Consider the following 13,912-nt stretch of genomic DNA (forward strand, 5'->3'; position numbering starts at 1 on the left):
TCAAATCCAAGGCATGGGAAACAGATCCCCGCGGTCCCCTTATGCAAACTACGAGACGGATGTCCTGAACCTCAACTGGGCCATCTGGTATGGAATTCATCAGGGGGAGACGATCCAAAAATTCCTGTTCCAGGAGGCCATCGACCATATCCAACACGTGCTCATATCGCTCAACGCATGGGCGGCCAGAAGAGGCGGCCCAATCAGGCTTGTAGGAGCACCGCGTCCAGCACCGAAACCAGATGCGCGATTGGTGCTCACCGACTTTGGCGCCTTGAAGACGCTTAGGCTAGCTAATAAGCCAAAAATGAAGGTTTACATAGCTCCTCTTAACGAAGAGCAGATACGTAAGCGGAGAGAATTGCTGTTGAGGGGGGGACTGCCTGATGACGAAGTTCTGGCACGCGAGAAAGTAGTATTGAGAGCAAGTTTCGCGGAGGAAAAGATAGTGATCCCGGTACACGAGCCCGCCGACTCTCCAGACGTTGCAAATCCTTTCTTCAAAATCGAGCACGTGAAGCAATGGATTGATCGTAAGGCAGAAGAGTTGCCGGGTTGGGGCGCGCCGGAGGTGCAATATGCAACGATCATTCCTGATCCTGAAGGTTGATGATGTGTCCTCTTGCATTTTTACAAATGTGGTGGAGTCGGGAGTGGCCCCGGGTGGGGTGCTTTAGGGAACAAAATCACACTCCTGACTCCTAAGTCCTGATGGAGATGGCGCTTTATTCTCTTCATACCTACCACATCTTCGCAATACATGTGCATTGCTTAAGGAGAGCCTCTACTAGGGCTGGAAGACATCTAGCAGGGCAGTAGTAGATTGTGGATCCTGGCCATGGAAGCCGGAAAGAACCAGAGCACAATTGTGCCTAGCTCATGATCTCCTACTTTTGCATCGATTATCCTCAAATAAAGTCATCATTCATCAGTCACAACCTTAATATATATATCACTTAGCAACTCTTCATTCTTCCTAGCTAGGACTTAAAGCTGAACGACTTTACTTCATCGCTACCCCCTATTATACACGGTCAATAACCTCCATTCAGTCATTCATTCATTCATTCATTCATTCATCTACAACCATCATCAATCATCTATCCACATCCCAATCTCTATCTAAGTCCCCTCCCAACCCCCCAATATCACCATCCCATCCATTTATTCACCTTCCCCAGCCCCTTTCCTAGCAACACCGTTATCAGTATTCGTCTTGTTGGCACGCTAGTTAGTTTACTAACAGGGGGGTTATATGGTAGCTGCTTAACCCTGCCGGAAGCAAGCAGGCTCTTAATAGTGAAGCAGCCGAGCAGTGTGGATGTATGGCATGTTCGGAAAAAGGAGGCTAGATATAGGCTGCTGGACCGGAGTGTGGGTGAGTCATTCACGGGGGTGAGAGGAATGATTCACTGGCTTTGGGGAATGGAATGAGGGGTGTCAGCTCGGGTGTTGTGAAGATTGAGTGTCACAGGGACTGGTCTCGGGGAAAAGGAGATTTTTGGAAGGAAGCTAGCAAAGTGCAAAGCCGATGCCATGTTAGTTTGAGCTCAAAGCCCAGAGCCGAGGAGGCAGAAACTTCCCCGCCCCCACGATGAATGTCTCACCTGATGGCACGACTGGGAGGTTGCTGGTAAGCCACTTTTTATGCCGTAAAGATATTCAATGTTTCCTCGCCACTATTTGTCTAACCAACTGAAACGCCACCCCGTGTATCTATTGTACACATGCATGCATCTAAACCGCCAACTCAACCTCCTTACTGGCCGCAATGTGCTTCCTATACGGCTCCAAAGCCTTCTCAACCTCGCTACCTTTACCGCAGAATCGTAAGACTTGCTCGGGACATCTGCCGATGAAGTTCTTTGGCTCGAGCATAGCGTCAACTTCACCAATGATTGGTTGGAAAAAGGGGGTTTTCTTGATTCTTTCGATTAGGTCTATGGATATGTGATATTAGCATATATTGTCAAAGGGCTCTTGGAAGGTTTAAGACATTCTGGATGAAGACGTCGAGTACATGGTTGAGAATTGGGAACTTACCGTTTTTGCCGCCCTCCTTCTTGACAACATCGCTAGCCTGGTGACTCAAGACACGGATCTCTTCATGAGCATCTTGTCTCGACTTGCCCAAACTAACTAACTTCATAATAATATTCTCTGCCCGACGAATTAGTATGATTTTTTGCTGCAGTCTTCTGCGAGGCTGAGCTCCTATCACTTCGCTAGAAGTCCCATTCTATAAACAGTATTTGACGTACCTGTGGCCATGAAGGGTAGCTCCTCCATTACCCTGCTATGGATTCTAGCTGGGTAGACGACCAGTCCGCCAACGACATTGTCTAGCGTCATGCAAATAGCATCAGCGGACAGGAATGCCTCAGGGATGGTGATTCTTCGGATCGCACTGTCATCCTATAGGCAAATTGGAATTAGCATCTGCTGTCATAAAAGCCTTTGGGTGATTGAAGATTAATCTTACCAGAGTCCTCTCAAACCATTGCGCAGAGTACGTATTAGAGGCATTCTTGTTGAGATTGGAGAGGTGGCGACCGAGACCTAAATTCGCAGAGTTAGGATTGCTTGATCGAGAAAGACATTTAGAATATAGAGGTTAAGGAGTCGTTCCTAGGGCCTCGGAACTTTCGAGACTTCCAAAAGAGCGATGAAACTCCTAAATACACCCGGAAAATGAAATGAGATGCTAGGAGAAGTTGCATACCAGCGATTCTCTCACAGCGCATAGGATTCCTTTTCTACAAAACAGTTAGCATAATGTTTCCGGGTAATTCAGCAGCCGAAAGAATAGAACACTATTCAGAAGTGCCGATAAAGCGAAATCAAATTGGGGGGTTGGTTACGTAGGCTAGATTTAGAGTTAGTGTCACTTCTTTGTAAGCAAACCGATTGAGGGCTTTCCAAACTTACCCATAGCTGACGATCCTGCATAGAAAATTAGTAGAGTAAACAATTGAATGATTGGAAAAATTTGAGGAGCCTGGAAGTTGTCTCTGGAGCCGCCATATCAACTCCTAAAGCAGTTCCTCTACTAGACTTCGGCAAATTTGGATGAGAATAAACCTACCAATCTGATCTTTCTCGAAGGGCTCTTCCATCTCTTTTTGTGAGGCGAGATGTCGAATATCGCCCGTGATCCTTTGAACAACATCACCAAATTCAGACAGAGCATTTACTACTCTCAAGTCGACGAGACGGGTATAGGTCTGGGTGGAAATCGAATAGCAGGTGGGGAAACCAGCCTTGGCACAGAGGATGTCGTTGAGCTTGTCGACCTTGTCACCATCCCCATGGAATATTTCCATAAAGGAGGCTTGAGTTCCAGTCGTACCTTGAGCCCCCCTAAATCGAAGATCCGAGCGAGCGCGGGTGATGTCTTCCAAGACCATAAGCAGGTCTTGAATCCTACGAAGTATGAGGTTAGCTTTACAGTTTGAGAAGTTCACAATGATTCAAGAGCCATGAAACACTTAGGGTTTCTGTAATAAATACGCCCTACAAACAAGTCTTATGACTCCAGAAAAACATGATATAATAGGAATTTCTCACCATTGCGCGGCACGACGACCCACTATATCACAACAGGGTCAGTATTACTTAGTATAATGTGTTTTGGGAGTTGAAAAATTGATCCACGGGAGTTGAGACAATAGTTCAGGAGCAGTCAACTCTCCAAATACATCCGGATAACATGTCCCTCCGAGAAGGAGGCTTACCTGTAATAAGCTGTAAATATGGGTTAGTCAAATTTCCATGTAAATGTGCATATCAATGTTTGAAATCAGAAGTCTCGGGGATTGCGAGGAGATTTTCAGTGAAGCATGCTGCACTATATGAACTGGCACACCAATTGCCGCCTTTAGTGATCAGCATGAAAGCCTCTGACAGAAATAGCTTCGCAGGTCCAAGGACGCGTAACAATCTCTTCGAAGTCTCAATTTCTAGCACTGGTGCCGTATGTGCCAGACTGGTGCCATTTATGAGATCCCTGGGCTTATCGAATCTAAAAATCACGTACCTGGGCTGGTTGGTAATGTGCTATCAAGGAGTTAGTACTACATTTATTTTATAAAAATGAGAGACCAGAGAATAACACTCTCTCGAGATTCCTAATGCAGCAAAATAGAGAAGGGGAAATAGAGAAAGGTGGGGCGCACTATATCCTAGAGTCGGCATGTCCTTGTACTCGATTGCAAACTGCGAGAGTTTAAAAATGATCGTGGCGAGTTTGGGAAGGATGAGGTCAAGGCCGTCGCGGAGGAAGATGAGGTCGGAATTGTCAGTGACATAGCACGATGTGGCTCCATAATGCTACAGTTTCGCCGTAGTCAGCGACGCTATATGAAGAAATTTGGGCGTAGAAGCATTCAATTGGCATCCCGGAGTTTTTAGAACATCTGAAGGCCCATTGAGACGGGCAAATTTGGCGAAATAAGGATACGAATGGTCTATGAGATTGCTCACTATGATTCCAGCAGCAGCTGGTGCGACCAGACCAAACGCGTGAACATGGGCCATAACGTCGTGTCGGCGCTGTTGTAAAGAGGCAAAGTTAGCGAAACGTTAACCATTGGCCGTTGGCTATATCCGCAACAATTCCCACGAACCCTCTTCTCCTCTACGGCAGCAACAACGAAGTCCTCATCCGTCATTGTAATATGCGCTTTCATCTGTGCGATCGCCTCGTCCGAGATATCAATTCCAAGCTCCTTCTCGGCTTCTGCAAGCCAGACCTGAGAGAAATTAGTAACCATAGAGCAATTGGTGGGGGTGAGTTAGAACTTGCCCAAAGTTGTCGCCAAGTACTCGATCGAGTTCTCGCGGAGAAGATGGTTTTCATTTCAGCACTCGCATAGCGCGAAGCCAGAGGCGTTTGATAGGTATCGTTGCCAGACATGTTGTATATGTTCGGTGCGCCGTGAAATGAATGTAAAAAGTGGTTCGAGAGGGAGAAGAGAGAGAAGTGGAGTGGTGCAGTGCGGGACGAGGCGAGGCCAGGATCTGGATCTTGGTGTTTTCAAAGTTTTCTGCCACAACGCGGGGTCGTGTGATCACCCGAATTGACTAGCGCTTAAAGGCGGTGAGGACGGGATATATATAGGTAGGTGTAGTTACCTACATATACTTAATGAAAAGTCTTAACCTTGGGCTTTTCTTCTCATATTAGATCCTACACATGAAGTTTAATTAATTGATCTTTGATTCTCTCCTCATAATAGTATCTAGGTATGTATGGTACCAAAAGCATTTCTAAAAGCAAACGTTTATCTTCCGGAGTAGCGGCAGTTTCTGTGACGCAATTCCAAGAGTGTTGTGAGTTACCACGTCTTCCTAGAATAGTAGTCATGATTTTTTATCATTTGTTGAGTATATCATAAGACTGACCGCTGAACTTTCCATTCGATCTTGAGACGCCTGCAAAGGTCCATCAGAACTGTGGTCCTACAAAGACGTACATACTTACTACTTATTGATGTACGGAGGTATGGCTCGTGGGATTTTGCCTGCAAAATCACCTTCATTTGCCGATTATACTTGTAGTCCCAAGCTTTTCGGGTACTGGGCCTCATTTCCTTATTAAAATATCTGTATCGCTGTTTTCACTAAGCATGTCGTCTATGCTCGGCTCCTCTTGCGAAAGTCGTTCATAAGGGGTAGTTTGCCTTAAGCACGGAACTTAACTGCATCTTTCCCACCGAGGCACGGGCGAGACGGAAATCGAATTGGATGGTTCCATCACGGTCTTCCTAGTCCTCATTTCCCGAGTCGTCCGACGAGTCATCAAATTCGTCTCGACCTGCATTTTCCCGACGTTCCCGAATGAGCTCAAGAAGCTCAAGACGCTCTTCTTCTGTTGGGTCTGTCTCGTCATCCCCACCATCGATATAACCCTGCGCAAATACTTCAATCCTCTTCTGCCATTCTTTTTCACCGAGGCGCGGCAATCTACAGCGAGTTACATCTTTTGTACTGGAGTAATTGGCTGCAGGAGTCTTGTACCTGGAGAAGCATTCTTCAGTTTCTCCTCTAATTGGTGCGAGTGACATCCAACTTCCGCCCATTCAGGCCCTGTGGTTTTGCTGTATTCGTGGCAGCAGCAGTGCGCATCCGAATCATCGCACTAACCAAAATACCTACGTCAGTAGACTGCAGAAGATCACAATAAGCCTGTGAGAGACTCTGCTCGCTTTGATCTTCAACATCACACATCTCCAGCACGGGACTCGTGCAGATTCGTCCGGTACCTCGAGACGCGTCGTTTTTCGATCTACTTTCTTCTCGCAAGGCTCGCCATCCCGATGATGGCAAGAATCAAAGCTGATATCGAAGTGGCCTCTCTTTGCTACAAGTGACGTTCCCTCCATATTGTATCATTTCGTCGATGCGGAGGATGGTGAAGGAAGACGCGTTGACGATAACGGTGTCAGCCGGCATATCTTAGTGTAAGGCCCCTGGGCAGATCAGTGGTTGCTGCTTCGCAGAGAACCATCATATTCGTGGTGGTGTTGTGCGTCCTTTTTCTGTTCAGACTGATAGCAGATCAATTCAATACTACCTACCATTAGGTATCCAAATGGAGATAGCAGGAATAAATTGGACAGCGTCATTGAGAGTGTCCCGAGGACTCTATATCTCCACACAAGGGTCCCTTGGTTGAGGGTTGAGATAGCGGGGCGTATGAGGAGATGATGGCCCTCTGGCGGTTGCTATAATACCATGAGTGGCCTTTGGGTTGAGGGAAGAGCATGCAGCATTCTGCAAAGATATCTCACATTTTCTAGAATATCAAAGGCCCTAGGACTCGTTGCAACGGACTACGACAACGCAAGTCCAACTAAGATAAAGGGGTCTAACCTCTGGATACTGGTTGGGGGTACAATACGGAGGGAAAATAAGTCGTAACACGTAGGAATCATGGCGCAAATAAAGGAGGAAGGATCGAGGTGCTTGCCTTTAGAAGTGCCATATAGCTTCCGGAAACATTTACAAAGCCCACCTATTTACTATAGGAACAGAAATAACACCCTGGACGCCTTTTGGAGTTTGAATTGGAGTTTGAATGGAGGTATTCTTCTACCCGTGAACCTTGGCTGAGAATAGAATCATTCCTAGGTCCAGCAAGCATTGTTTTGATATATCACTTGATTCATGACCGGATCTTGATTTACGAGAAAATATGAATGGGAAGTGAAGAGGAGTTACATTTTAGGTAGGAAGGAGGGGTAGGTCCACCTTTTTAGTCATCCGCCAGACGCGTGGGCCACGCGAAGTCATGCTCAGCGACGCGTCGACTAAAAGAATGACTCTAATCGTGCTAAACTCACAAAACATACAGAAGATACACAACACGACGCTCGCAAATCTCAATAATGCCACCCAAGAAAAGAGTCAGCGCTCCACCAGATCGCGTCTACGAATCCGCAAGGCCCAAACGTCAAAGCAAGCTTCCAGAGCAGAAGAAAGTCGTGAAGTCATACGGGAAGAAGAGTGGTCGTCGGGTTGCCAATGCAAAGGACGATGATACTCTCACGCAAATGGGATGGGTGACTCTCAGTTCGTTATCACATGAGGAAGAAGAAGAAGAAGTGGACTCTCCCGAAAGACAAATTAGGAAAACGCGAAGTACAGGCAGGAAGTCATTACAAGAGGAAGGGGATGACATGGACTATGAGGAAAAGTCTAAGAAACGAGGGAATAAGAGGAGAAAGACCATGGGAGACAAGCCGGATAATCCCCCGAAATACCTGACGCAGACAATAAGTCAGATGGACTGGAGTTTCACGTCGGCCGAAGATAATCTGGACAATGAAGAAAATCATGACTATGATATATACGATGGCCCAAATTCCTCACAATCCCTCAACGGTCCCAACAGAGTCCCAAGGCTCCTCCAGCCTGCTTCTCCAGTGCGACGAATATCACCACGCAGAACCCAGGCTTCCAGTACGATGCCTCCTCCTCAGACGCCTCGTCGGATCTTCCGTCAGGAAATCCCGTCCTCTGAATCGCCAGCAACCCCATTATCAACGCACTCAAAAGGCTCTGCAAGACGTTCGCCTCTGAAGGAAATGTCTATCAATGCTGCCATACCCTTCAGCACAGGTCGAAGAAATGAAAAGAGTGCTGGTAAACTTCCTAGACTCGAAGTCAAGGATACTTTTGATAGTATCACCGAAACGCAAAGTACTATAATGCCATCGACACCCGCAAAAAAATCCAGTCCAGCCAAAAGCGTTAGATTCGCTATACCCGAAGACGGTGAGGATATGTCTGTTTCATCACCAGCCGTAGGGAGGAAATCTTCCCGATTACCTCAAGCGTCACAAGGACGGACTATAATAACCGAAATTTTGGACTCGGATGCTGAGAGTGATGAAGAAGAAGCCTTAGAACCTGAGGAGCGTTTCCAAGCTAGCTCGGGAGAGCATCACAAGCAAAATACAGAAGAACAGGAACCCGAAGTACGGGAGTCGGTGCATACTGATTCCCAGGATTTTAACGACCTAGGACCAGAAACTTGTTACGGCGAAATCGGCCCCGAGACACAGGTGGAGGCTGGCAGGCTTCTCGATCTCGCTAGCAGCTCAGAAGATGTTCAAGCAACCGAAGTGGAAAAAGTGCAGGAGGTGGAAAAGTCTGAAGAGTTGGATGGATTAGAAGAAAACACTTTCCAAGAGAGGACCCAGATTATGGAGAGCCAGCGATTGACGAGTCAAGATATGAAATTTATGGCCCCCAGGACATTGAACTCGGATGTCTTTGTTTCAATCCATCCTACTAGAGTGGTAGGTTTCCTGGACGGAACGAGAAACCACAACACGTTCGGTCGGCCTTTACCACCCACGGTGTCACGAATATGGATGTATGAGACGGCACCACTATCGACCTTGAGATACATGGCTGTAATCGGTCCTGTCAAGCTTCCTAGCCAGATTTTGAGTGAAAGTGGCGAAGGGGACGCGGAATTTAACGCCAGTAAAGGCGGAAAAAGCTACGCGTACGAGATTCTTGCACTATATGAGCTTGCCAATCCTCTCTCATTATCAGAACTGAAATCGAATGAATGGCTACAAAAGGCACCAGGTCTGTTTAACTGGGTCCGGCCAGTTGTCCTGGATCAACTCATGGCGAATCTTATGCCACCAGTATTTGGTCCTGATTCCAACCAAAGCACGCCTCCGTCCTCAGCTACTGATACCCAAGAGGCTGGAGAGCAACTTATGAGCACGATTCAACAATTTACTCAGCCCCAAGAGCCGTCCTCCAGCCAGGTTGCCAACTCAAACGAACACGTTTCTCCTCAGGCTGTCTCAAGCCAAGTTTTGGAAGGCCGCGACGGCCCCGAAATCGTCCTTTCCAGCCAAATCATCAAATCCGAAGACCCAGATATTGACGAAGTTATCCCTTCAAGCCAGCAAGAAAGCGAACAAGAACTTACACCCATCAAACCCCGAATCCCCGGCCCATCTCAAGCAACCACGGTCGATCTCACCCAATCCCAGACCCCGCGTCACTCCTCACCCACCGATATCATCTTCGAATCACCCCGACGTCCCATTCCCTCCAGCACACCCCTCCGATCCCCGACACCACGCTCAGCAGCAGATGATTACCAAGGACCGGAATCGCTGGTACCGTATTCAATGGCGTCGTCGCAGCTGTTGACCAAGAGCCAGATGTTGCCTGAAGGATTGTTGGGCGAGAGTGTACCGGGCCCGCCGGTATTTGTGGGGGATTCTGATGACGAGGACGATGACTATTATTCGATTGGGCTTTGAAGGGGATATAATGTGTTGGTTTTGCGCACATATTAGGAAGGGAAGGTCAGATTGTAAGGCCGGGAGAATATTTGTATAGCATAAATAGGGAGTAACAGGTTGGCTATCGCTATTGGACATGGAATGGTAGTGTAGGGTAGAGACACAGGATACTCACCTCAAATAGCATGAATGGATATGCCTTTTTGGAAGCGTCCCACGCGTTCTATTATGTGACCCGAATTCATTGTGATAAGTAATGCTTCTCTATTACACAAATCTACATTATCCCTTTAGGATACACCTCTTACATAGTCTAAACTTCTAACCTCGCAATAATTCGCATCCTTGTCTATCTTAGGTACACATTCAAAAAGCATGCTGCAGTGAGATCTAACACAACTGAACAAAGAGCACTTCCCATCCAACCTTTAAAATTCGGAAGAGGAAAAACCACTCGATGCTATGTTAATGGTTTTTCGCGACGTGCGGTATACTAAACATAACTGATAGCCCTCCTGCTGTCTTTCTAGAAAAGAAAGGGGTTGGGGAGAGGAGGGGAAGGTAGGAAAGGGGCATTTAAGCGAGGAAGAGGAGAATACCAATGCAATGAATGGTTCGTCAACGCAAAAAATACCGGTTAGATATGTGTAATGAAATGATGAATTGGAACCTTCTAAAGGGAAACTAAGGCATGTATTTCATACATGGTGGGGAAGGGCGATTGATGATCAAAGTGTCTAGGCAAGGAACCGTTAGGGATCGTACCTAACATACCTTGCCTTAAATTACTAAATGTACCTCTGTAAGCATATTTTATCGATAATTGGGATTGCTAGCGCGTTACGCACAGATAGATAATCCAAATACAAGATAAATTTGGGTTAATTTACTTCCAAATACGCTATAATAGCCGGTTTTCCTCCTTAGCTCGCTTCGCTGAGTACTTTAATAACGAATGCAAAAAAGAAAAAAAGAGTAGGTTAGGACACCCTCGAACGAGTTCGACGATTAATTCTTGAAGAAACCTAGACCAATGCACCATTACACGTTGGTGTATTTGGAGTTTTGTCTATTCAATTATATATACCCCCGGCATGCCGGCAGCTTGTTGAATGTGAATTTGAACGTGAAATGCAAGGCCTGCTGTTTGTACTTAACGACGCGAAGTGCAATTGTTTTCAAGCATTTAGGCTTCCTAGATAAAGTTTGCTATAATTGTAATTCGCCATTAGATACTACTATGCAATAATAGCTAAGATCTGTAAATACTTGGGTTTGTGCATAGTATGCAATACATACCTGGTGCACTTATTAGGCATATAGGATAGCATCTTATAAAGAGGGTCTATTTATAATATATGTTCCCTTTATATAGCTTATATAGTAAAATCTACATAAGACCTAGGATAGTCTAACCCTTAGCCTGATTTTGTGAGAGGGTATCGAGATAAGTTCCTGCAGGCATGCAACCCCTACCCCCAGACCCTGTGTGGAGGACATTTATCCAGACAATACCGGTTAATAAGTATAGCATTAATTACCTCTCTTATTCCACATTTGAGGAGGAGTACTGAAGATCAATCAGCATGAACCTTCGCAAGTAAAAAGATCTGTCTAGATAGGACCATGTTGGGGACTCCAATGCAACCTTGTTCGCCACAGCTAGGAATAAGATCTGGCAGATGACAACGCGGGGCTAAAAGATCGTCCCAAATTGGGGGACGCTTTCTTCGCACCATATTACCATTGGTACTGTATCGTCCCTTTCAAGAGTTCCTAGTGGCTCGTAATCGGTTTGCAAGCGCTGATGCTCACCGAATAAGGGTGACTGGAATGGCAGGCTTTCAAATCCAGAAATCCTCTATTCGAGCATCGCCACGTGCCACTGTTCAAATGGCTTCGAGGTTGATCGCGACCAAGGTTCCTTAAGATCGACGTGTGAGCCATTAATGTTTGAATGCGACTCTATCTCTTGGGAGCCTTCTTTGCAAAAGCCCTTCTCCAAGCTCATCACTTACTTGTACGCCATTTTGTTTTGATTTTTCCTGGTCTATCTTTCAAAATGCACTTCTCATATTGTTTGAACTTCATCGGTGTAACTTGTCTGTCCATCACAGCAACGTATGTTTAACTCTCGTTTCGTTCTATGGAGGGCCGAGAGCTTAAAATGGGAGTCAGATCAATCTTGACATGGGTCCTTCCAAAGTGTCACCATCTGACTGCAACAGAGCTGTTCCTACCAGTACTCGATCAGAAGGCCGAAGTACAGCAGAAAATGAGACGTCTGGCACGACATGGCTTGACGACTACGAGTACGTAATCGTAGGCTCAGGGCCTGGCGGTGGTCCAGTTGCTGCCAGATTAGCAATCGCCGGGTTCAAAGTGTTAGCCATCGATGCTGGAGATGATCAAGGATCGACGTATCAGGAACAAGTACCGGCTTTGTCGCTGAAATCCACAGAGTACGGGCCCATGAAGTGGGATTACTTTGTCAATCACTATCAAGATGAAGCACGACAAGAAAAGGATTCCAAAATGACTTGGCAAACCCCCAGTGGAGATCTATTCGTTGGAATTGGGGCACCAGCTGGTTCAGCACCACTCGGTATTCTATATCCTCGTGCCGGCACACTTGGAGGATGCTCCTCTCATAACGCTCTCATCACAGTATTGCCGCACGATAGTGATTGGACTGACATCGCAGATATCACTGGGGATACTTCATGGTCACCAGATAACATGAGAACATACTTTGAGAAATTGGAACGGAATCGATACCTTCCAAGCAGCGTAATTGGTCATGGCTATACTGGATGGCTCGGGACGGCTCTTACGGATCTGTCACTGGTAGTAGAAGATTTCAAAGTCCTTTCCTTAATAGTTTCCGCCGCGACAGCAATGGGAAAGTCATTAGTTGGTATTGTGATAGGCACAGTTGTAGGACTTGGCGAAGTCCTCTTGCGTGACCTTAACGCCCCAGGTCAAGTTGAGGAGGAGGGTCTCTACCAAGTTCCTCTTGCCACGGCAGACTCTACTAGAAATGGACCTCGGAATTTTATCTTGGATACTGCAAATTCGGTCAACGCGAATGGCTCGCGAAAGTATCATCTCGATATTCGTCTAAACACCCTAGTAACAAAGATTCGTTTCACCCAAAATGGAACTACGCCCAAGGCTGTTGGAGTGGATTTTCTCGATGGTCAGAGTCTCTATCGCGCAGACCTTCGAGCAAACAATACCTTTCTTCAAACCATGCCAGACCCGTGCCTTACGCGATGGATCAATGGTGTCACGCCCGCACTTAAAGGAGCATACGCAACGAATGGAATTGCCATTGCGGTTATCAAAAAGTCTTCCGTAGCTATTGATGACCCTGATCTTTTGATATCCGGTGTGCCGGCATACTTTCCTGGCTATTTCCCTGGCTACTCAAATTTCGCTGTCAAAGATGCACGCCACTGGTCCTGGATCGTTCTGAAGGCTCACTCCCGAAACAATGCAGGGACCGTTAAGCTACACTCCACAGATCCTCGAGATGTCCCAATCATTAACTTTAACTCTTTTGAAACTGGTGTTACAGCAGATGATGCAGCCGAGAAAGACCTGCAAGCTGTGTACGAAGGAATTGAATATGCTCGTGAAGCTTTCAAAGTCCTTATTCCTCTCGATGGTTCATTCTCCGAAGTCTGGCCTGGCCCAAACGTGACAACAGAAACGGAGATGAAGGACTTCTTGAAGGCCGAAGCGTGGGGTCATCATGCAAGTTGCACTTGCCCAATTGGCGCAGATGATGATACGATGGCGGTACTGGACTCGAAATTCAGAGTTCGGGGAGTTCAGGGGCTAAGGGTTGTGGATGCGAGTGTTTTCCCTAAAATTCCTGGATTTTTTATAGTGTTGCCAATCTACATCATCAGCGAGAAAGCGGCGGATGTAATTATTCAAGATGCTGCTTGAGGCGGGAAAATGTATGCGAATTTGATAGGTTATTCATGACCCGTGTAATGGCGATTTTTGGCCAACTCCCATCTGTTGAACCTGACTTGGTGACTGATACTTCATAACGTCTCCTGCGTTGAAATCCAGGGGTCTGCCCCTGAGATTTTAGCGACCTTTGCGCTAAACTGAGACTT

At 46.5% G+C, this 13,912-nt stretch overlaps 3 protein-coding genes across 3 annotated transcripts; 2 read left to right on the forward strand and 1 right to left on the reverse strand.

Moving 5' to 3' along the window:
- Nucleotides 1-1,737: 1,737 nt before the first annotated feature.
- Nucleotides 1,738-4,915, reverse strand: ADE13 (Adenylosuccinate lyase; the record flags this gene model as incomplete). The annotated part of the gene is made up of 13 exons (XM_031150989.1): nucleotides 1,738-1,940; nucleotides 2,044-2,160; nucleotides 2,262-2,415; nucleotides 2,483-2,559; nucleotides 2,929-2,943; nucleotides 3,086-3,423; nucleotides 3,568-3,589; nucleotides 3,735-3,744; nucleotides 4,037-4,056; nucleotides 4,176-4,329; nucleotides 4,414-4,551; nucleotides 4,626-4,738; nucleotides 4,801-4,915. 13 exons carry the CDS (start codon nucleotides 4,913-4,915, stop codon nucleotides 1,738-1,740), a joined length of 1,476 nt encoding a protein of 491 aa, XP_031003947.1.
- Nucleotides 4,916-7,388: 2,473 nt separating this feature from the next.
- Nucleotides 7,389-9,797, forward strand: LHYA1_G006049 (uncharacterized protein; the record flags this gene model as incomplete). The annotated part of the gene is made up of 2 exons (XM_031150990.1): nucleotides 7,389-7,572; nucleotides 7,648-9,797. The coding sequence occupies 2 exons, from the start codon at nucleotides 7,389-7,391 to the stop codon at nucleotides 9,795-9,797; spliced, it is 2,334 nt and encodes a 777-aa protein (XP_031003948.1).
- Nucleotides 9,798-11,969: 2,172 nt separating this feature from the next.
- On the forward strand, nucleotides 11,970-13,736 carry betA (Oxygen-dependent choline dehydrogenase; the record flags this gene model as incomplete). Its single annotated transcript, XM_031150991.1, has 1 exon — nucleotides 11,970-13,736. One exon carries the CDS (start codon nucleotides 11,970-11,972, stop codon nucleotides 13,734-13,736), a length of 1,767 nt encoding a protein of 588 aa, XP_031003970.1.
- Between the last annotated feature and the right edge of the window lie 176 nt (nucleotides 13,737-13,912).

The sequence above is a fragment of the Lachnellula hyalina genome, assembly GCF_007821495.1.
Source record: "Lachnellula hyalina strain CBS 185.66 chromosome Unknown contig00104, whole genome shotgun sequence".
NCBI lineage: Eukaryota > Fungi > Ascomycota > Leotiomycetes > Helotiales > Lachnaceae > Lachnellula > Lachnellula hyalina.